The 23,951-nt window shown below is 43.3% G+C and overlaps 1 protein-coding gene across 1 annotated transcript in view; it reads right to left on the bottom strand.

Annotated features, from left to right (window-relative positions):
* LOC147191744 (uncharacterized) overlaps positions 1 to 7,360 on the bottom strand; it is a 168,969-nt gene extending 161,609 nt beyond the window's left edge. The window contains exon 1 of the mRNA XM_086134189.1: positions 7,264 to 7,360. Coding sequence (XP_085990315.1) covers positions 7,264 to 7,279 — 16 coding nt within the window. The 5' untranslated portion in view covers positions 7,280 to 7,360. The remainder of the gene's footprint in view (positions 1 to 7,263) is intronic.
* Positions 7,361 to 23,951: the final 16,591 nt, after the last annotated feature.

The raw sequence follows: 23,951 nt of genomic DNA, 5'->3' as shown, positions 1-23,951 counted from the left end.
TCCCGTCCGGAGGTCTGAGGCACTCGTCAGTCAAATGGCCAAAACAAACGTGCGCGCTCTCAACTTACTCAGTGCATCTCATTAGCTCCATTTCACTTATTTGACTTTTACGCTCTCGGCGGCCCTCCGAGGGTTTTTCCGAGCTCTCGTTTTCCCTCCCTCTGTGCTGAATAAGCTTACAGAAAGTGACCATTAAATCTATTGCTGATGGAGAGACAAGCGGAGGGGAACGTCAATATTAACATAGACACGATTTACTCGTGTGGCAGGCCGGCCCCTGCGGTGACGTCATCACAGACGCTAAACAAATTGCAATTGGCATGACGTCAATCGAAGCATGCAGCTCTTCTTTGGCTCTGCGTCCGTTTGGGCTGGAGCTAATCCCGGACTGATTTGGGGCGAGAGGCAGTGGCCACCCTGAACTGGTCGGCAGCCATTGGCAAGGCGCGTTGTACCACTAGACATTGTGTGATTGCTGAAATGCTGAATGGAAAAAAAAAAATATATATATATATATATTAGTGCTGTCAAATGATTAAAATATTTATTTGCGATCAAATGTATAATTTCAAACTCAGAATTATCCTAATTAATCACAGATTTTTTTTATCTATTCCAAATTTTCTTTGATTTCTTTTTTTCCTATTTTTCCCATTTTTAATGCTCTCATCAACATGGAATCGCGGATCGGTTTTCATTGTGCAAAATGCAAATATTTACCGAAGCAACAATTTCAGCTTCAATTTGACAAGAATGTTTTTCACTTGGAGCAGTTATTCAAACGTGGAGCACATTTGATTATTTGAGAGGAACGTAACATCCGCCGTGAATCCTGCCGCATTAATCTCGCAATAAAAAATTAATCGAGTTAAAACTGTTTTTAATGCCTATAACGTGTTAAACTGTCAGCACTAATATACATATATCGAAACCTGATTTTGAATGGTATGAAAGATACGGATTGATGTATCATGTTACTGGTGGAAAATGTGGAATTAAATGATACAGAATGATATTGAAAGATATGGGATGATGTGGAACGATATTGAATAAAGTGGTATGATATTTGGTGATAAATACGGAATGATGTGGCCTAACTAAATGATACTGAATAATTTGGAATGTTGCGGAATGTTTGTGATAGATGTGCAATATGCTGGCGGAAAAATACAGAGTGACGTTAAATGACAGGATATTGAAAGATGATGTGAAATGATACGGAATGATACTGAATAATATGAAACTCTTGAAATGATGTGGGATGTTACTGGTGAAAATGTGAAATCCTTGAATGATATGGAATGATGTAAAATGTTTGGGCATTTATCCAAATAAAAGGGCCTCCTCGAAACAGACGCGTTACTTCAAATAAATGAGCACTCCACACACTACGATAACTATAAAAGCCGCGGCTCCTCATTGGAGGAAATACGGTAGTTGAAGAGATTAAAAGCTGTTTTGCAACAGACGCTCATCTTTAAAGTCACACTCCCAGCCTTTTCTCCATTATCACCGCAATTAGACGCCGCGTAATGAAAAAAGCATGTGAGCGCGCATACTCCATAAAATCCTACTTTCAGCACCTCTGAAATTAGAACTTAAGTCGCCCCAGAGGAGCTATTAGGCGACAAATCCCCGCCATTGACCAAGTTCTGCCCTCTGCCCGCTCATGACTGAAGCCTCCCGCCCTCCCCCTGCTCCCCGACCTCTTTGAAGTTCATCGTCGCGGCAACCACGGCATCACATCCTCTCCCAAAAGCGCAAACGACCAAGTACACGAGGGAAAGAGCAGGTTTGCGGGAAGGGAAACCCGGACCAAATCGGAAGGAGCCAGATGTCTGCGTCCCATGCAAACTTGTGTAGACATGCGCTCGCCGTGGGCCTGCATTAATGATGGCGAGGATCCATCTTAAAGAGGGGGGGTGCATGGGGGGGGGGCTACATAGGTTGCGGCCATGTACACACGCACCAAGTCACATGTGCTTGCAATAAGTTGGCCTTTGCCGCTCTGATCCAACAAACAGATGCAAGCAGACGAATGTTCTTTTGCCTGAACGGGGGATTTTTCTTATGCGGGGAGAAAACATTCTAATTGGGATTCCATCAAAATGTATTTAAATGGAAATTAGAGCGTGACTTTTAGGAACGAGTGGGGAAATTAAGGCAACAGACGAGCGTGCTCGCGTCATGCGTGCCAAAAAGTCATCAAAACTGCAAAGCTGATTCTTCTTGAAAAATCCATCATTTTTCTCGACAGTGAAGCCGAACTTGAATAATTCAGTTCCTACTTTGGAAAAAGCCGGGCCATAAAAATCGCCATGATATTTTCATAGGCATTCATTAGTCTCATTTAAAATTAAAACTTCCATTTGAGTAAGAAGTCAAAGTCATTGTGTTAGTGCTGCACAATATTTTGGGTGAATTTTTTATTTTATTTTTTTGCTCTTTGACTTTTGGTGGAAATGAAATATTTATATGTATCGAACATCCAAAACTGGGATATATTGTTTGCAGTCTGTGTGAGCAACATGTCATTAGAATTGAGTGGGAAATTGTAAAATATCATTCCTACCCCATTTTTGTGGTATTTCTATGTGCGTTAACGGTTGAGGATTGAAGGGTAAAGTGTGTGAAGGACTTCTTTTTTGAAGTACAAGGAACCCCCGTTTATCTAGGAAGGTCTTTGGTCCTAATCCACCTACAATAGTTGAAAACATCATATAAAAAAACTTTTCAAATATATTGTAATTTTACTGCGCCCACATCGTTTCAACCCATCTAAACAAGACATTCGAACTTATTGAAGCACATTTGAAAGTATTTCTTGCCACCTGTTTTCACTCTCTCGCTCACACAGTTCTCCACATAAAAGGCAAAATGTGTTTTTACTCGAAGCGAATTTTTCCCCCCCAGTTGACATTTGCTATGAAACTCACACACAAAAGAGAGTCGAACTGTGCACGTCGAAACACCAAAACGTTTATAAAATAACAAAAGTCCTCAAGCGAAATGATGCTAATGCTAAAGAACGGCTAACGTTGATTAGCATCGTCCCAATCATCAAACAGCAATACTCGGAGGCATATTCTGTCTGCTCCTCTGAAACAACGGATATTTAAAACGGCAAAGCGCTACGCCGCACTGTATTATTACAGTAACGGGTGTCTTCTTGTTCTTAATTATGCTGTAACTCTTCCGGGAAGCTTCTGTACGGCCTGGCTTAATGTGGTACAACACGACAGACAACTCTAAATTTGGATGTGGTTTTCCTCGTAATTGAAGAGCATTACTTTCTGTCTGAAGATCCCACCAAAATTTCCATGCGGAAGGGCTCCTTGGTGACAAGTTCAGTGAGTGGAATGGACAGTTAATGTGCTGTTTGTTTCACCGCATCACTCCTGGGCAAAAAAAAGGACGTCGTCAAATGTGTCGTGGGTGAAGAAACGATGGCTCGGAGAAAAAGACGACGAGATAAAAAAAAAGAAAAGAAGTGCAACAGAGGCCACACAAGGGTGAATAAAAATGTAAAAATTGTGTGGAATGCTCATGGCTGAACTGAGGATGAACCCCTGAACCCCAATCGGCACCTGACAATGTTATTTGCATTGACGTCCAACCACAAGCTAGCAGCCGGCGCGTTGGAATTCCACATTCGGATGAAGAAGAAGAAAGGCTGCGAAAATAAATAAAAACACATAAAAAAAGTAAATATTTCCGCCATGGGAAAAGAGAGTCTGTGGGAATAGTCCACATCCCCGATAATTGCGGTACATTTAATACGTTAACATCCTGTGCCGCATTACCTCAAACATACATTGAGGTCAGGAGGGAGCGTGTGTGTGGAAACTTCACAGTCAATCAGTGGCGTTTAAAGCGGAGGGAGGGGGGAAAAAATTGTGGGGCGCCAACCACTTAAACCAGGAAAGTTCTCTTATGTGTTGTACAGTGAAACTCCTCTACAACGAAACCTACATGGGCGAAAATACCCCTCGTGTGAAAAAAATCTTCATGCATTAACAGCATTCCCACTTTCCTGCCCCCATACAACGAAAAAAAACCCTGTGTGTGTGTTTACATCCGAGATCAAATTTGCTACAGTGGAAAACCCCCTGTTGTGAAAAATGTCTTGCTGCAAACATGATTTCGTTGTAGAGGAGTTTCACTGTAGTTAATATTATACATTGCGCAGACAAAACTAATTATTTTGGATTCATATACTGTATATATATATATATACAGTATATATGCACACACACACAATATTATTGTAAGCCCTTAAATAAATAATCAGATCTACCAAAATGCTTAACATGCAAATACCACTGAACTATATTTAACTAATATATGTGGGGGGCATCAAAAACTGTTTACGCCACTGAAACTCCATCATGCACAGTTGGCACACTGAATTCATGGATCCTTTTGGGTCCAACTAGAGGGACTTGTGGGACGGTGGGCCACGAGACCGTTTGGGACGTGCGCCACACTTTGTGAGATTCACTGGCCTGAAACGATCAAACCGTGGGACCGTTTGGTGTGTGAATGCGATCCATTTCTGATCGAGATTCAGCACGCGCTTTAGCACCTTTTGTGCTGTTGTCACATGGTTGGCGGCGTACTATCTGACAGCTGTCATCGCCTTTTCAAACGCCAAGAGTACAGCGAGGGAGCCAACAACGACCGCAGACCATTGCCGTCGGAAGAGCGTTGAAGCCGCCAAATGCCATGTTTGTTTTGCTATGCGCTCTCGGCCCTCCCGCCATTGGCTGCAGCGCTCCTCCCTTTCTCCCTCGTCCTCCATTCACTTTCCCCTCACTCCCTATCCCCCCCCCCCTCCCCATTCAACTTCCTCTCCATGTCGGCTGGTTTCCTCCTTCTTTTTCTGCTTCTTCTTCTACGACTGCTACAGGGAGGCCATGTGCATTCCTGCCGGGAGGGGCGGAGGTGTCTGCGATCCAGCCTCGATAAGGACCAGGCCGCCTGCTCTCACCCCCTCCCTGAGAAAACGGCTGCCCTCTCCTCCCCTGGCAAAGAGAGACCCGCGGCTTCTCTTTGAGCGCGCTGCCAGCTACGACTTAGCACGATTTGTTTGTCTGCCGCTGCAGTGTCTCTTTTGCAAGCGGAGATTATAAGTGACCACATACAGTAAGTCCTGCAGGAGATCCAGAAGGGTCTGCTAACATCAGAACAGGAGCGAGCGGAGTGGGGAGGGGAGTGGGGCGGGGCTGAGGGGGGGGGGGCTGTTAAAGAGGTAGAGGAAGGTGGGGAATGTAGGCCGAAATGAGCTTGGAATATGATCCACGGGCTGGAAACAGTCAACGTTTCTTGGCGCGCGTGTGAGATAACATGGAAGCCTTCTCTCACACACACACAAAATTCCACTAATCACTCACAAAGCATTGGCAACATTTAAGGGGGCTTTCTCCCCCATTTCGTCCACGCCCCCCCCCCCAAACCGGTGTTTTTGTAACATGCTTCCTGGCATATAGCGCTCGACACCAGGCACGGGGGGCGGCTGCCCGGTCAGCGCATTGATCCTTTTTCTATCACGCCGTACGTTTAAAGCTGAAGGCATGAGAGGAGGAGCGGAGGCCCGTCGCCTTTTTATTTATTTATTTATTTTTTAATGGCGGCCCTTTTGGAGCCTGCCTCGGATTGTTTCCCATTTCCTCAGATTGTTTTTTGTTTTTTTGTTTTTTCACTGAGTCAGGCCGCCGCGCTGGGCCGCTCTGAGGAGGCAAGGTGGAGTTTATGCAGACGCTCCCGGGCGGCACGTAACAACCGAGACACTCACACAATGGTCGCTACCGCGCTTCTTTCTTGGCTTTTCGACGCGCGTGTCAAACCACGCAGCGGACGCTCGGCATGCTCGGCAATCTGCATTGTTGAATTGACAATGTGAATTTCACACATAGTAGTTGAATTGAGCAGTTATTTGGGCGGACACTTTGCTCAAATTGATATTTAATAGAGCGTTGTCATTTAAATTGGTCTTTTTTTTCCCAAAACAGCTGTATACTTTATATTTAACAGAGTAGTCATTCAACTGATGCGTCATTTACTTGCCGTTGGGGAACTCCCCATTTTTTTTTCTAAATGTACTTTAATACAGAGTAGTCAATGAATTGATCGATAATTCGGAAGGGCACCATTCCACGTTTTGTGCCCCCTGATATTTTAAATTCACCAATCTACAGAGCAGTCCTTTAATTGATCCGTAATTTGGCCAAGTACCTATTCAACCCCCCCCCCCCACACACACACACAACCGCAACCCCGAGATACATTATGCTCAATACAGAGTAGTCATTGTGTTTTTTGTAATTAATACAGAGTTGTTGGTGTTTGCAATGGTTTATATAAGCCACTTCCCAGTAAATTCAGCCAAGTCAGTTTTCCTTTGCTCAGGTATAGATTTTGTATTTAATACAGAGCAGTGATTTCATTGCTTTGTCATTTCACTGGGCTCCTTTCTCATTTTTTTTTTTAATCTTTAGTAGTAATCAAATTGTTTTCCATTGAACAGTGTCCCACTGCGTCTCGGCAGTTGGCACAATTTCCCTAATTTCTATTTCATCATGAACGCAGAGTACAGTAGGGCATTTCAAGGCTCAGCAGAACCTCAACAGATGTTGTATTGTTGGATACAGGAAAATGTTGCCCACAGGATTGAGACAACCTTTTTCTTTTTTTTTCTTTTAACCCCCCCCCCCGCAAAAAAGCCTATTTTACATTTAATACAGAGTAGTATGGTACGAGCTCTGTATTAGGCAGTGCCCCAAAGCAGTACACAGTCAACTATCAGGCAGTTAGGATTGCGCTTCATGCTTCCTTGCCCATCAACAGGCGGCTAACAAATTCGCACATTGTGGCCAAGTAGTGCCTCATCATTTTTAACTCCAAAAACGCTGCTGAAATCAGAACCCTCCTGGCTTTTTTGCGTTGCTACACGACCCTGAAACGACAACGCAAGTGTCCGTCCGTTTCACCCGAGCTCAATTTGACATTGTGGGATCGATTAAAGTCAAGGATAGTTGTCATAAAAAATTTGCATGTCTGACTGGTGAGTATAAAAAGGAAATCCACGCTTCCTTTCCCGCCAACGACAAACAGCTGCTGCGCAAGGCCTTTGAAGTGCCCTCCATCACATGACTTCATCGCATCCCCAACTATTAATCAAAACCGTTTCGGATTAGCGAGAGGGGAGCAGAAGAAGGAGGGCTCTTAACGCAAATCAAATTGCACTTAATCGGCTCAAATTACCTTCATCAATTTGCATGAAAGCCTCAGCGGTGGTCAACGACGTCCAATCACGCGGCCCACGAGCGAGCGGGGTGGGCAGGTGCCGGCCCCCTCTGATCCCGATGGTATTCCATTGATCCCACGTCCAGTAGCGGGAGGAGGAGGAGGAGACGGCGTGCGGGCCCTGAACTTGGTCATCTCGCCGATGTGATATCGGGTTGCTCCGCCGGGATCTGCTCGGACCGGGAGAGGGAAACAGACTTCGCATCAGCGGATCAATTTTCACTCGACATTGAATATTTCGTTTCAGGAACACATCGGTAGGCACACAGATGGGCCGAATGGACGGGCCTCATCACACGACACATTCGTGCAGTCCATACTAAAGCTATTAAGATTTTTTTTTTTAACCATGTTTTCAGCATAGCCGTGATTAAATCTAATACTCAAACAAAACTCCAAATAACATTCTGGTTGGCGGTAAAAGTAACTCAATCGGCTCGGCTCCAAATCCACGGCGACACTCTTATAACACCTGGGTCAAAAATAGCTCAATTGAAATCAAAATTTGGACCGACCCGCGACTTGGGTCAGTTATGACCCAAATTTCTGGGTTGTTTGGTACAACCAATTTTTTATCTTTCTTTTTTTTTTAATTAATACGAAACAACCCAGGTTGGGTCAAACTGACCCAAGTTGTGTGTCGGTCCATTTTTGGAGCACAATTGAGATTTTTGTGACCCAGCAGTTTTAATTGTGTACTCAGCGAGTTGGCTAGGAAAACAACACGGCATTTTTGTGCGTGTGTGTGTGTGTGTTTAACTGGCAAATAACATATTTGTAAAACATTAAGACACTGTTTGCTAGTTCTCAAGTTATTTGTCAAGCTACTGTTAACTTTTTAGGGCTCAGTTATAGCAGACAACAGAGAACCTTATTGTAAAATATGGCCAATACAAAGCAGTACAATGAACTCCCGATTATCGCAACGGGAATGCGATTTCTCAAGCCCCCAAAACATCTCACAAAAACGGATTACTTACTATTTGATTTCAAGCAACATTTTAGTCTTCACTCAAGTGCTTAGCACATCGAAAAAATTATAATTCCAAGACTAAAATGCATATATTATATGTATCAGAGTGAATGCAATACATGCATGTGCCTTTAGGGGGCGGGGCTCTGGTGGGGTGTCGTGCGACGTGGCCTAGCCTGTGTGCGAGTGTCTGGCGTGAGCAGTGGTTGACAGCAGCTTGTGAAATAAATCAAAAAATAAACGCTCCATGAAACATGCAGTGGGGGTGTCAACGTCATATAGTGCAGAAACACTGTTGAGCTAAATGCAGGCTCACTATTTGGCAAGCAGGTGGTCATTCTCTGATCTTGTTGCTTCGCATCATCGAATGGTAATTGCAGCATTCTCACACATATTCCAAATATAAATTTTGAAATACCTCTTCACAAAAGGAAGTTTAAACTCGCGTCTCACTTTACGAGAGGCTAAAGGCGTAAGCTCAGTATTTGGCAATGCTCGTAGCTCATGATTTATAGTTCCTTATTAAGGCTTAGCAATGTGTGGGAGTAATAAACAATGCTTGGAAACACACACACACACACACACACACGCGCGCGCGTTCTCACAAAGTACCAGTACCAAAAAAATACTGTACCACTTCACCATACAAAGTAAGATAGTTGATGAGTGTGGTTGACTATTTGATAGGTTGGGTCAAAGCAGTAGAGGGATATGTGGGCTCATTATTTGGCAAGCAGGTCGCTGCTACAAACCTTTTTTTTTTTTTTTTTTGATCAAGTCCTAATATGTATTGTAATAATGTACAGTTCATGTATAAACACTGAAGAAAATGTGATTTATAAACATCTTAAGCCAGCATCATTTCAACGGCAAGTACTTGTTATTTATTTCTTTTTTTTAAGTGGATGATCTTGTTTTGAAGCGTTAGGTGAAGACAAGCAGGATTAAATGTCTTTTCATAATAACCCCTGAAATCGATTAAGATGGAAGAAAAAAGATTGTGGTCTTTGTTTTGGGACACACACACACACACACACGCACACACACTACACGATTGAGGTTAACGAATCAAGACTAGATCAAGTTTCTCGTCTGGTGTCCATGAAGTGGATATGTCTAATTCATGTGCTCTATCATACTAAATATGCATTTCATAAGACGCGCGGAAATCATGTGACGTTCGGGCCGAAAGTGGGCGATAATGAATACGGACGAAGACGCCACTTCACCCCGGCAGAGAGACAGGATGTTTCAGCCGTGAAACCAGAGCTGCTCGCCATCTTGTATTTGTTTATTAAGGATGCGCTTGTACTGCCTTATACTCCCAGGATGCTTGTAACTGAGAGATTGGTGCATGTGGGGCCACTGGGGCGGGCTATGAGTGGTGAATTATTTATGGGGGGGGGGGGCAAAAATAAATAGAAATTGTTGACCGACAAGTCGCCAGCGTAGCATGGTGGAATTATCAAGAGTCAAGTATGGTTGAGTACAGATTTTGTTTTTAGAAAAATCAGCCGATGGAAAATTCTCTCCCGCTATTCCTAACTATTAATTTTTTTAAACAAAAAGTGTTAAACTAGGTAAAACATCGTTGAGAATGTATTTGGTGACGCTCCGTAAACAGTGCACACGTACTTGCGGTAATTTATTTCAATAGATACTTTGGTTAATTTGGGGGGGGGGGGGGGGGTGATTGAGGATCGGTGATCGTTTTTTTTTTGTTGTGGTTTTTCTTCTGAGCAAAAATTGTTAAATGAGGGCAAAAATGCTTGAAAATTATTTTGTTGATGGCCGTTAAAATTACACAAGTACATGCAAGATTTTTTTAAAGTTATTTTTGATCAGATTGGTGGTGGCTTGTTTTTTTGTTGTTTTTTTTTAACATGGTGATCAGTCCCAAAAATCCTGTCCGTGCAATGTCTCGTAAAAGCTTTTTTATGAATCATAAAATCAACGTCAGCATGTTTATTCTCCCAGACAGAGAAATTGGAGATCCCAGTGGAAAACAATCTAACCTCTGACCAGCAAAATTCGCTTCCCATCAATATTTCTCCATGGCCAGATTTAAATCACAAATGACTTGTTCACATATCAAATAAATCACATCTGGTTGCTTCCTCTCCTTGCTTTGTTGTGTGAAGCTTTTTAGTTTTTTTTTAATTTAGTTTTTCTTCTCGGTTGTGCGAGGCAGCCAAGGAAAAGCGAGAGTCGGCTGCCTTTTGTCATTCAATGGGCCGAGCCCTTTTTGGAAATCACCCTTGTTCCTTTCTCGAGAAGGGAGCTTTCCTCGTCGAATCCTAAATTATCCTCGCCTCTCCCTTAAAACCATGCACGTCAACGATTGTCGCTACATGACTGAACGAGGCAGTTGATTCTGGTTCGACTTCCGCAAGTATTTACGACAACAGGATGCAGGGAGAACTGTTGAATCAATACTTTTTTTTAAAAGAAAATAATAAAAAAAAAAATCAAAGAAATCTGGAGATAATTTACAACTTGGAGACATCCGCATATCGGTGTTTAAGCTAAAAGCTCCTCCATTAACACTTTGTGCTCGCTCAGCAAATAATCAATCATGCTAGCGCTGCTGTTTAAAGTGGGAGTTACTCAAAGCGGCCGGCAAACTTGGAGCGACGCACAACAGATTATGAGATGGATTTAACGCATATCTTGTTGCAATAGAAGACCCTTCACCACCACCACCACCACCTCCCCGCCCCCCCATCGTACAGTAACTCGGGCAATCGGGCTTTACGTCCACGCCGAGGCTCTCGGCTCATCTCGTCAAAAGACAAAAAGCAGGCCGGGAAGGTTGTGCAAAAGTTGGAGTCGCTCCTCAAGCGAGTAGCGTAAAATCCCAGCCATTCGCCGAGCATCTGCGACGCTGACAGCCTGATGATTTGCAGGCCGACGTTCAAACAAGCTCCATGTGAAGACTTGATTTTGCACAAATCAGAGCAGAGAGGGATTTGCATCAAGATGGGGATTTTTTTTTTAAACCAACTTCACCACCAGACACAAGACACGCCCTTTGCACTCTCTCCTTTGTGTGTGTGTGTGTGTGTGTGTGTGTGTGTGTGTGTTTCAGGGGTCCATGTGTAAGTGAAAGTGATGTCACTTTTTTTTAAAGTGACTTTTTTTTGCTTTTTGTTTACATTTAATACAGAACAATGTTACAGTGATTAAATTAATGGGGGTAAGGCAGTACCCCCCCCCATATGGCACTGTTTTTCTTTATAAACATTTTATATTTAATACATAGGATTTTTTTTTGTGTGAAATTAGTAGGATTACAGATTGATTTGTGAAATGAGTACGAGGTATGGCATTTTTTTTTTGACAAAGCAGTGATTCAGTTGAACTTTCAATAGGACCAAAGCTGATATGATTATTTTATATTTGTTGCAGAGAATGGAAATGAATTTGAGCAACATGATTTTTTTTCTAATTTTTTTATAATTAACACAGAGCATTGATTTGTATGTCAAACTAAAAGAAGGGGGTTGGGGGGGGGGGGGGGGGGGGGAATGTTAGTTCTCCTTTCTAATGTTCATATTTAACACAGAGCACTGAAGTATTGAGAACCAGAATTTTTATCTTTTCCAACTTTTTACGCCGAGCAGCGACTCAACTGCGTCCTCAATGAGGTGGCAGTGCCCCACCATTTCTCCTTATTCTAAAAATGTCATATTTAATATAGAGCATTAATTGGGCTGCGTAATTAATGGGAGCACTGCTCAAATAACGTGTTGGATTTACAACTCATATTTCATTTTTACAGATTGGAAATTATTTGGAGCAACAGATGACGTTTTTTTTTTATCTGGAATATTATGCATGAAATTCAGGCTACTGATACAACTGGGAGATTCTCCTATCACAAGGGGGTTCCACAAATTCTGCCTAGCAACAAGTGATCCCGGATGTGGCCGCGTCAGCCTAGATCAAAGCCACACTTTGCTGCAATAGCACTTGATATCCGTTGAGAGTGTTTCTATCCAATAATAAGGTGTCTGTGCATAAACAAACATTAAACTCTGTCATCTTAATTTGCATTCAAAAGTCAGACGCGTAACGCGATATTGTCTTTTAAAATTGTGAAGTGTCGTTTAAATCCTTAAAGGTACATTTGGATGGCTCTTTTCACTTTTCTTCTGAAAACGCCGTCGATCCAATCGGCGGTTAGCACTGATGAACAAATACAACATTCGAAGATCTAAAAATGAGCTTCGGAAGGTCGGATGAAAGAAGAAACAATGACAAAAAGTGGCCTCCTCCAGGACAAGTGACATGACCGGGAAACATCCCCGGGAAGTACGCGCGTCCACGTTCGGTTGATGAAGAAAGAGGCTGAGGCTATGGGCGGGGGCGGGTCATGCACGTGATTCGGCCATGCGCTTTTTTTTTTCCTTCTTCTTCTTTTCTTTTTGCCCTGAGCGCCTCAGTTTGTACGCCAGGCGCCAAGCAGAGTAATCTGTTTACAGTGTGTGCGTTGATGGTCATTTTTTATGATGTTGTTTAATCCACAGCGGAGGGAAGGAGGAGGGAGCAAAGAGGGAGGGAGGGCGAGGGAATGGGAGGAGGGGAGTGGAGAGGTGCGGGGGAGGGGGGGGGGGGGGGGGTCTAAGCAGAGGCCCCAGACAAGCTGGCTCCACTGGGCCATCTCTGTAGCCTATAGGCTTCTTCTCTGGCAGCAGAGAGGCAGGTGTAAATCTCTTCCTGCGATCTTTTTCTCCATGTAGACGTCTTTGCAACACTCACCTCCAGGTAAATAAAATGCTTTATGCCCCCAACCCTGTGGGGGGCATAAAGCATACAAACCATGTAATGCACGTCTGTGGGGCGTGTGCGCACGCACCCGTGCAACAACGTCCAGTAAGAAAAAAAAAAAAAAGACACGAGACAACTTCACCTTAAAACATTTCCACACAACGACTACAAGTACAAACTGCACATGAAAAGTACGCTGCGGTACAAACAAATCCACACTCACTGCCACAACACCCTCCTCAGAAATAACTAATGAATAATCTTTTAAATAAACGAGTGCAATAATTCAGTATTAAAACTGTCAGAATGTACCACGCATTATTTTTAGCGGTCGTAGCGAGAACTCTTTTGGTTGCGTGAAAGGGGTCAAAATTTTCAGAATTCCTCTCAGCATTTGTTGCTTGGATTTGTAGCTTAATGATGAAAGAGAGGTGGGCAGGGGGCGTTGTTTCCATTTTAATGAGCCAAGCGGCTAAATGACCAAACAAAAGTTGAGACGCGGGCATATCACGCAAAAGTCGTGCAACACCTCAGATCACGCAAAGGGTGTGACGCACACACACACAAAAAAAAAAAGTATCGCAAAGTAGGTCTGTGCCACCCTTGATTAGGGCGCCCTGCCAAAGGATGCTGGCAGACATGAGATAATGAGGTCCTGTGATAACGCGGGGCTCCTTTAAGGTTTTCCCATGAAAGGAGACTGTCGCCAGTCCACACAGGCGCACTGTGTATCGCCGGCTCGCTACTCACTTCTCATTTGGCGCGCACAAAAGCTGATCCGCGCCCAAATCCGAGCTAACAAACCCCACGTCGTATAATGTCCAGCCCCCCGACTAATTAACTGGAATCCCACCTTCTTCTTTTTAAATACAGTGAGCAATTAAAGCGCGATGTGGGCCAGAAGAGGTCTCCGGGGCCACGCTCGGTCGCCAGGAGCATTTGTGAAGGTCTGCAGCTTCTCTATAGGCCATGGATCTTATTAGGTGGCTGACCCCGGGCCGGCGAAAGGTCCTCTCGCTAACTAAGATGTTTCCTAATCGGATTTTAATTGGTTGGTTAGGGCTTGTGTCCTGGTCTGTGTGGCGGCAGGCTGCGTGATGGAGCCCACATGAGCGCCGCCAGACATGACACTTTGGTGCTCACCATTTTGGGAAGTGGGGGTGGGGGGGGGTAATTCCAATGGTGCAAGGGGAGTTTAAAACCTCAAGATCAGTGGTTCTCATACTTTTTACACCATGTACCACCTAAAAAAAAACACTACCAAGCCTTCCAAGTAAAAGTATAATGGACAACCGTAAAATACAGTCATGTAGTAGGCTTAAGTGTTCGCCAACAGCAAGATAGCTATTTTCTTTTTTTCTTTTTTTTAATTATTAAGTGTATGAACGGTCAAAATGTAACACCTATTGACAAGTGTTGACCTTGACATTTGGCATACTACTCGAAAACTTCTTTTTTTTTTTTTTTTTTAATTTTATAAGTACATTGTTTTAATTCAGGGCCAGTACCGCACAGCTACTTGCTACATTCCAATTTTTGATTGCACAGCATGTTTTGAACGTGAATTCTATTGGTGTCTTATCGGCAATTCTTTTGCGCACCACTAGAGGGATGCCGTGTGCCTTACGCGGTACTTGTAGCACACTTTGAGAATCACTGTTGCAGAGCAAGATTTTTCAAACTGGTGTCTGATATTTTGTTAGATGAGTGGCAACGGGGAGGGGGGGGGGGGGTATTTATGGTACCCTCTGCCTTCCAGCAGTCGATTGTTCGGCGTCACACTATACTTTCCTGGCATGATGAAGAAAGATATATTTGTAATTACGTGATTTTCTGTATCATTGGAACCTTTCCGATTTCCCTCAAGGCACACCTGCATGCCATGCATCCATTTGTGAATCACTGGCTTAAACTCAGTCAGGTTGCAATAAATCAAAATGTCATATTTCCACCAAAAAAAAAAACTGCATACCTGCATATGGGCACAAAAAGATGAAAAAAAGAGAATGCTATTCGCGACCCCCCCCCCCCCAGAAAACAGTGGCATCTTTTCCAGAATAAAATGCGTAAAATTACAAGAAAAAATGTCTCTTGTTAACTTTCTTCCCTTGTTAAAACATGAATTTAATTATTGTGACTTATATAAAACTTTCTGTCTGGGTTTCTGGGAAAGACGCCTTGGCGCTCAAATTTTCACCTCGACAAAATATGTCTGATCAGTAAGCTACCATTATTTCAAATGCCCCCGACCAACGACAAAGTTCTGATGCTCTAGGAGTCTTTTGCTGACCTTTATTTTTGGTTTCTACCTGAAGTCTTCAGCTTTAGTGCTGACGCTGCCATTTGGAACTGTTCATAATTCTTGACCAAGCAGTGAAAAAAGTTTTGAAATGATTTATCTTGGTCTCACAAAAATGTGTAGACATTTTATATTCATTGTAAATACATACACTCATTAATTGTCCATGTTAACATCACCAATAGCATGTGATTTTTTTTTTATTCAATTTTTTTTAATATATATTTTTTAAACCAGGCAGCGGTTACCTTAAAACGATTCTATTTCTTAAAACATTACCGGTACAGTCACTCACAGTTAAATAATAATTTTACTGTTTGCAATGGAAACATTTGTTTTTTAAATTTAGGGACAATGAGTTCGACTTTGGCAGTTTCGCAGCCTTGAAACAGGTTAAGTGAGCCACTTATGTCAAAATCGGTAATCAAATAGATTTTAGCATCAAGTCAATTTGGCATTATTAGCTCTGAGCTAGCTCAATCAAATGAACTTGTTTTTTCTTTTTCTTCTTCTTCTTCTTCTACCCAAAGCACCGCTGAGGATCCTCAAAGGGAGCCGTGAAGGCAAGCATGACCACAAATGACCATCAATTCATCACTCGACGCTTTGATGGGAAAACTTAATGCAGCAGCTGCACACGTTCAAGTCTCTTCCGTGCCCGGGCCGCCAACGCTCCTGAATCACATAAGCAACACAAAAAAAAAAAAAAGAAAAAGAAAATGAAAGGCGCCCAGGTTCAGCTTACATCCAAACACGCCCGCCTCCTCATTACCCCCTGAAAATGTCTTTATGCAAAACATCTGTGGGGGAATTCAATAAATGAGGGCACGGCTCTTAACCGCATCCGACTTATTTTGATTTTCATGTGGCTTTCGTGTATTGTCTAGCTCAGTAAATACGACCTGGCGTCGTATTTCAAATGTCACAAGTCTCCTGACGGGACATGCAATTTGAACATGAAAAAGCAGTAAAGCCAAACACAGCTAGTAAAATGAAAGGGGAGGGCGGGTAACTGAAAGTGAGTCATATTTAACTCATAGGAGATCTAAAGGAAGGACATTTAAACGCATGTCGGGTGCATATAGCTGAGTGCATCTGGGGATCTGGCATTACAAAAGAAAAAAATTCATGGACTATTAGAATAAAGGTTCTAAAGGTTAACGGGTGTGCTTTGTCAGTACATAACCAAATGAACCTGTTGACGCACGGTGGCCACAAATTGCACGAGTTGGTTCCACCATGAGCATGTTTCCATTCAACGCGAGCTCCACAAACGGCCAGTTTCGTGCTTTAATCCCACTCGCTGAGTATTTGCCTGAGCCCAAGTGCGTCAAGGGGGCCTCGTTTTAGCCACGCCCCCAAAATATTCGGAAAACTAATATAGTACGATAAAGAAATGAATGTCGAATGCCTTATCTCCACAATTCACTACTACATAGTTCTCAGGGTCTGCATGTTGCTGTATACTAGACAGTGTAAAAATGGATGTCTCGTGACAGATAGAGCAATTAAGCGCTAAAATTAGACAGCGTAGCAATACGATGGCAGTCTTGGAACAGATAACAGGTTCAAATTTCTCCCTGAGAAGGAACATTTATCACTAAATTGAGACAAAATATTTTGGTGGGTCATTTTTATTTGGTCTGAAGTCTTCAGACTCATTTCGAATAGTGCAGCTCAGAGTTCAAAGCAAACACGTTGAAGCAGCATTTGCCTGTCGTGCTGCACGCAAATGCAACAAGCTACCAAGTGAAGTGAAGTCAGTCCCAAGTGGAAATGCTTTGAAATCCTGGTTAAAAACTTGGCTTTCCCTCAACATACCTTGAAGGATTTCAAAAATATTTTTAAAAAATCAGTTTCACAATGTTATTCAGCAAATTCAGAAACCTGAAAATTGTTTCTAAAGTTTTCTGTTAATGTGTTGAATGTCAATGCAGGTTTTTAATTCCTGCGCTTCTGAATGTGGTCTGCTGTTTTGTTTTGTTTTTTTAATGCTTTTAGGTTTGAAAGTGTGAAGCGCATTGAGTTACCTAAAACGATATTCGTACATAACCAAGCATGCATTTGGATTTTTTTACATTTCTTGAAGACTTGGTTGGATTTATTCATTCATTCGATTCACGAGACTCAAAATTTTCAACTGAGAAAGACGGGCTTTGTGTGCAAACACGTAAAAAATATTAAACCAGTGGCCGAGGAGTGTGTGGAGGTGGGGAGTATGGGGGTAGTGGGGCAGAGGAGGGGGGTGGTGGGGGTCAGTAGTGGTGCATTCATGGCGGCAGAGGCATGCGGGAGATTCAATTGACCGCACTCAACTTTGCCGCCGCTTGAGTTCGCCGCCGCCGCGAACACTTCAAAAATTGTTGTTCTCGCTACTGACAAAACCGTGAATTCACCCAGAAACCGGAGGTCAAGTTTCAACAGAAGCAGGGGGGAGGATGGAGGAGGAGGGGGAAAGGAAAAAAAAAGTAGCATGAGGCAACTTATGGAAACGTGAACGGCACGGAAAGAACTTCTTTATGTATGTAAAGAAAATCAAATAAAAAATTTGAGATTATAGACAAGAATGTATTGCGCGCTGCTCTTCAGAGGCCATTTTTAAGCGTCCAAACTTTTAAGATGCTACGTCGAAATGAAGGATTTAACTCCAGTACTCAGGAGGGAGCTATGCGCCGCACTCTGCTGTGTGGCAACCTGCCACTAACATCAACAAAATGGCCACAAAACAACAACATGACCTCCAAAAGTTACCGCACCCTCTGGTCATCACTCCGAATTTGAAATTGCAATAAGTGAGCACACCCTGCTGGGTCTTGGCGAGAGAAGAAAGTACAGCAGGAGCATCGTGGTTAGGGGCTGGCGCCTTGAAAGGAACCGGATCAGTTATTCTAAAATAATCAACTGTTCATTTGGAACAGAAATGCTGGATGATATTTCTGTATTTCTCCTGTAAAATACAACTGTTGAACAAAAACCATCAAACCGGACTCAGCTTTAGTCACGTCTTATCTTCTCAAAACATCCCCTTGACCGGTTAAGCTTCTGCCCCACCACCCGGGCATCGTGCGCCGAAATGATACGCTAAAGACGTTCAACTAAGACGCGGTTTGAATTTGGCTTTGCAAAGTACGCAAATTACTTGAGATTTCCCCAACACGTGTCAAGCCGGTAAAACAAAGTAAAATGGCCGATGGCCCATTTCTTTTGTCCATCTTCCCGTCAATGATGAATCAAAGTCACGTTGACAATTTCGGAGAGGGTCTTTCCGATTCATGTTTTTCGTGAGAAATAGATGGAAGGAAGCAACAAATTGGTCGAGCCAAGTAAGCTCGGCGTCTGAGTGGGACAATGTTCACGTTGCCTGCTAGCTGTCTACTCGCGACGGTTTCCTTTCAAGATTTACGATCGCCCCTAATGCATTTCCCTCAAACTGTCATCCGCAGGAACAAAACAGGCAATTGTGTGCCGGGACGAGACAAGTCCACCCCGTGCCATCAGAGGAAATTAGCGCCGGTTTTTCTTTTTGTCCTTTCAGACTGCATGGCACTTGCTTTTCCGCTTATGGTTTTCCATTTCAAAGCTCCTCCGTCTCCGTATAAATACCAAAACACCGTAATCCAATCTTACCCCATTGCGAATTTTCCAGAAACTATTGGGGGGTTGGGGGGGTAGCCGGCTTGACATGAGCCACGCACTTATCCCACTTAACCCCCGAGAGAGCGAAGCCACCCCAACCTCTTAGCCCAAAAGACGGTGAAGGAATGTGGCGCTTTATAGCGCTATCCTCTTAAAAGAGGATCGAGAGGATGGACTGACACAAAAAAAAAAAAAAAAAAAAAAAACGGCGACTTCAAGGAAGTGGGAAGCGGAGGAGGCTAGACTGAAGTGGTCCCCGCCGCCATGCAGCGGTGGCGGGTGCTCGGCGAACGTCACGTGGGGGGGGAACCACAAATCACAATCATCCCCCCACCCATCGCGCCAAAGCTTCTCATGAACAGGGCGGCCACGTATTTATACCGCGTTAACTTGACGACAAATAACCCGAGGATGATTTTTTTTTTCTCCTCCTCTGCTCCCGATTTGCCATTGTTTGCCTTTTTGCACGCAAAACTGGTTTGAGTAAGCCTCGCGTTAGGAAGGTTGGGGATGAAGGGGGGCGGGGGGGGTGAAGATGCTTATCTCCCGGTGGCACGTACAGGCCTAAAGACTTTTGACACATGTTCCACATCTGAAGCATTTGCAGTTGCCATCACGCCGCCCGGAGCTGGCGGCTGTTTACGGGTCCGAGCAGACAAATCCCTCACATTAAGCTTCCCGGAGACGATGCATGCCGCTGGACTGGTTTGCTGCGAACAAGGCGGCCGTTCGGTCCTCGTGCGCTATTGTAGTGCAACAGGTGATAATGAGCAGAGTTGTGCACAAGAGCCATTAAGCAAGCTCGCGACAGAAGCTGCGGGCCACATAATACCGTAGCATAATGTAAAGAGTCCAGAGGCTGTTTATATAAGAATTTTTACGGCCCAAAACGCTAACTCACGATATATTATTAACTAGGGGTGAATAGTGTTGAGAAAAGTTTTTTTTTCCCTGAATGTGGCAATTGTGATTCAATCTGCGATCAATTTTCACAAGGTTGCGATCATGTTTACAAGGTCCTCTTGCCATGTATTTTTTTCACTAACACAAGAAATAAATGAACTCTGATTGCGTTAAACAATAGATTTATGAAATATAAATGTTTTAGAGGTTAGGCTAAAATAAAAGCAAATGAACTGTAAATTCATTGGTTGGGTTCTCGGTATCATGCTAATGGTTTTCGGTTCGGTTCAGGATGCGTCGAATTGAAAAAAAAATGTCGTTGAAAGTGCATCTTCAAGTCATTATTATTCATGACGATTACAATTATTGAAATTACGATCTCACGGGCATTTAACCCTTATGCGGTAGACATAACAGACAACTTTGTCATCTCGTCATTCACGTGCACGTTTTGTGCCATCTTTTCGACTCGAAACACCACCACATTGGTTTTCCGATGAAACAAACAAGATCCTCTTTCATCGCAGATTTTCATCTTCGATGTGACGGGATTTCCCGGACACCCAAATGAACCGTACGAACGACAACAGTTTAGTCAGTCTTGCCGTTTTTACGATGTTGCGCCAGCTAGCTGCATGCTAGCTTCGATCATCCTCGGATTGAACAAAGTTTCCATGAACATTGCGATTTCCAGCCAGTTGCAATTCCGACGTCTGTTTTATTGACCAGACATCTTGTGTATATAAAGACTGGGTAGCGGTGTCCTTCGCTGCTGACGCTAGCGGAGCCAATAATTCAATGAAAAGCTGCAATTTCTGATGAAAGTTTTTTAAGAAAAAGTCAAAATCGTAAACGGTAACGTGGACGTGCAATTTTATTCAGGTGCGTCAGCGCTGTACGATAAGAGAATGATATGACAATAATTTCCCTTCTCACCGTAGTCAGCTTGAGATTGAAAAACTTTCAATCGGCGGACAGATACTCTTCGCAACATTACGCAAACAAATACAATTAAAAAATACAATTGTGGAGCTCTGCACTCCTCTAGCTGCCACTTCTATCTGCGTTCTAGGCAGTGGTTGGATAGAATGAACTACAAATACTAGAACTGTACTTCGTACTCTTGGGCCCGCGCCACATCCAGTGAGGTGGCCAAATGAGACTTCAACTGGACAATCGTGAACAAACTGCTATCGGCAAACTCACAGCCGCCCACCGGGTGACTGACCTTTGTGCACACAATCAACTCACTGCAACAAAAATAAAACTGTTACCCTGCTATTCATCTCGGCAAACGTTTTGAGGTGCCACATGTACTGGACTGTATCTTATATATACAGTATATATATATATATATTTTTTTTTTTTTTTTTACTAAACAACACGGTGCTATTGTCAACAAAGAAGTGGATTGACCTGGACATTGTAACTACATAGACATATGAGAGGCTATTTGCAAGGAGATCACCCATTCATTGACCGCACATGTGGATGACAGAGACTCTTCACGCTTTGCTTTTTAGTCACAGGTACTTGTGAAATTATAAATATTGTTGGGTATTATCATAAAACACTATTAAGTATGTATGTATGTTGATCCATATATACTGTACATATACAGTACATTTATATTGTAAATACAGAACAGATAGATGTATACATAACTTATACATTGTCATGACATCATCACTGTCTTTTTTGATTGGCTGGTAGGATGTTGCGACGCCGTTCACCCGCAATTAAAATTTTGAATTGCATCACAACCAACGGTCGGCCACTCGCGAAAACGACTTGCAGGACCCCACGTAGCGCGGCACTTCTGTCAGTTTGGTTTTTAATGTCCTTCTGAAGTGATAGCTTACTAACGTATGTTACCATTTTCAGCCCGTGCCATGCCATCAACACAGCCCCGAACAAACTCAAATAGTTTTTCATCAACAGCTAGAAACGGGGGGGCAGACAGAGATGTGATATCGTCGGGTAAGGAGTTTATCGTTGCTGCAGGCAATGGACGAAAACGTGTTGATTCTGGAAAGTGCATTTTACAATCTACGCCCCGTTTGAAGTGTCAGATCAAATCCTCGCCACACCTCGATTTTTTTTGGGGCAGTATGACTTGCATTTAGAAAGCCATTAGGCCGTCAATTGGACACGTCCCCTTCCGCGTTGCAACACCTTGTCCGCAACGAAGTTTGGACTCGATTACAGTCCTGGAATAAGACAATCTTGCACATTTGGAGGGGGTATCCCTCCCCCTCCCCCCCACTTCGGTCGCGTGGTGTTTGGGGCCGAGGCAATCTCCCCTGCATTCGGGAGCGGTGCCGCCAAGTCTGTCCTCGCTTATCATTAACAATCTGCAAATAAACAGGGGAGCATACATTACATCACTTGCAGCTCCGTGATCAATTCCAGGAATGTCTTTGAAGCTTTGCTTAATGAACCTACACAGTATGGCTGTTGTGCGTATGGTCAGGGCTTCATATAGAACCCGTGACCTCAGCATTGAAAGAGTCGGGGTGGGGGGAGGGGGTGGATTGCATTTAAGATAAAAGACAGATTTCAGTTTTAGGGTGACAACGTTGCCCATCTAAAAGTACACTTTTGGTGACGGTTGAATCCGGATTTTCCAAGAGTGGACGTGCTGACAAAGTTGGTCTCCATCAATCAGGAGCTTTTCTGTTTTTAACGGCCTCTCTGAGTCCCTGAGAGGCCTAACCGTGTAAAAGTTGATATAGCGTATTGACCGTCCTCTACTTGCTTAGCAAATGAAGCCAAGTCCAGCTTGCCGAGGAGACTGAGAGGTTGCAGCCGTGTCAACACCGCTTCCTATCTGATGACACCTTCCAATAAATTGAAATGTGCTTCTAATGGACGCATGGGTTGGAGGCAGGGTATTTGGGAAAGACGACTTCAAGCATGATCTCGCTCATGGGGAAAAACGGGCACGTAGAAGGTGTCCATATACTGTGCACCTATGTTTTTTTTGGAAAGAGAAATGTTTTAATGTAGAACACAAAGGGTAAGTTGCTTTTGTATTCTAATTTGGGGGCCGTGAATTAGGTTTAACATGCGCAGGAAATACAAGACGTTTCGAAAAACACTGGGAATGCTTTTTTTTTTTTTTTTAAATAATACAGAACTCATATGCAGCTCTTCGATTCAGATTTATGATCACATAACTAAAAACTGCACACATGCTGTTTGAAATGACAAATCTAAACACAGTATACACAGGTGTGTGTACACAAATATATATACAGATACATGCATCCACATATATACACATCCACATATACATACAACCATTATCTGATCCGCTTATCCTCACAAGGGTCCTGGGCGTGCTGGAGCCGATCCCAGCTGCCTTTGGGCAGCAGGCGGGGAACACACCGAATTGGTTGCCAGCCAATCGCAGGGCACACAGAGATGAACAACCATCCGCGCTCAAAACTCACACCTAGGGACAATTTGGAGTGTTCAATTGACCTGCAACGCATGTTTTTGGAATGTGGGGGGAAACCGGAGCACTCGGAGAAAACCCCACGCAGGCCTGGGGAGAACATGCAAACTCTACACAGGAAGGCCGGAACCGGAATCGAACGCTGCACCTCTGCACTGTGAGGCCGGTGCTAATCAGTCGACCGCTGTGCCGCCCCGAGACAATATTCAATATAGAAAACATATCCACCTCCTACATTCTATTGTATGTTTAAAATGTCCGTTGATTACATTTTAGGTGCACTCAGGCTACACATGAAAATCAGCTCGTCTCGAACCTCATTGTGCACTGACTGTATGTTTTATTAACAGTCCTGTTTTAGTATGATGGACTACATACCTCATGCTTTCGATACTTAATATATACTCATTAAAAATGTAAGTGCACAGTGATGGTACAAACACCCTATATTAAAGAAACTGTTTTTTTTTAAATCAATATATAAAAATGTAGCCGGTGGATTTAGTTTCTTGTGTCTCTCTTAGCCAGATTTGTCTGTGGCTAATCAACAGGTTTTGTTTTCTGCGGAAAATCAATAACAGGCAACACATAAGCCCAATATCATT

The sequence above is a fragment of the Hippocampus guttulatus genome, chromosome 17 (genome assembly GCF_054856545.1).
Source record: "Hippocampus guttulatus isolate MCC_2025c chromosome 17, RoL_Hgut_1.0, whole genome shotgun sequence".
NCBI classification, from domain to species: Eukaryota; Metazoa; Chordata; class Actinopteri; order Syngnathiformes; family Syngnathidae; genus Hippocampus; species Hippocampus guttulatus.
Note: the sequence above shows the minus strand (reverse complement) of the source record. Positions and strands in the feature narration are given on the sequence as shown.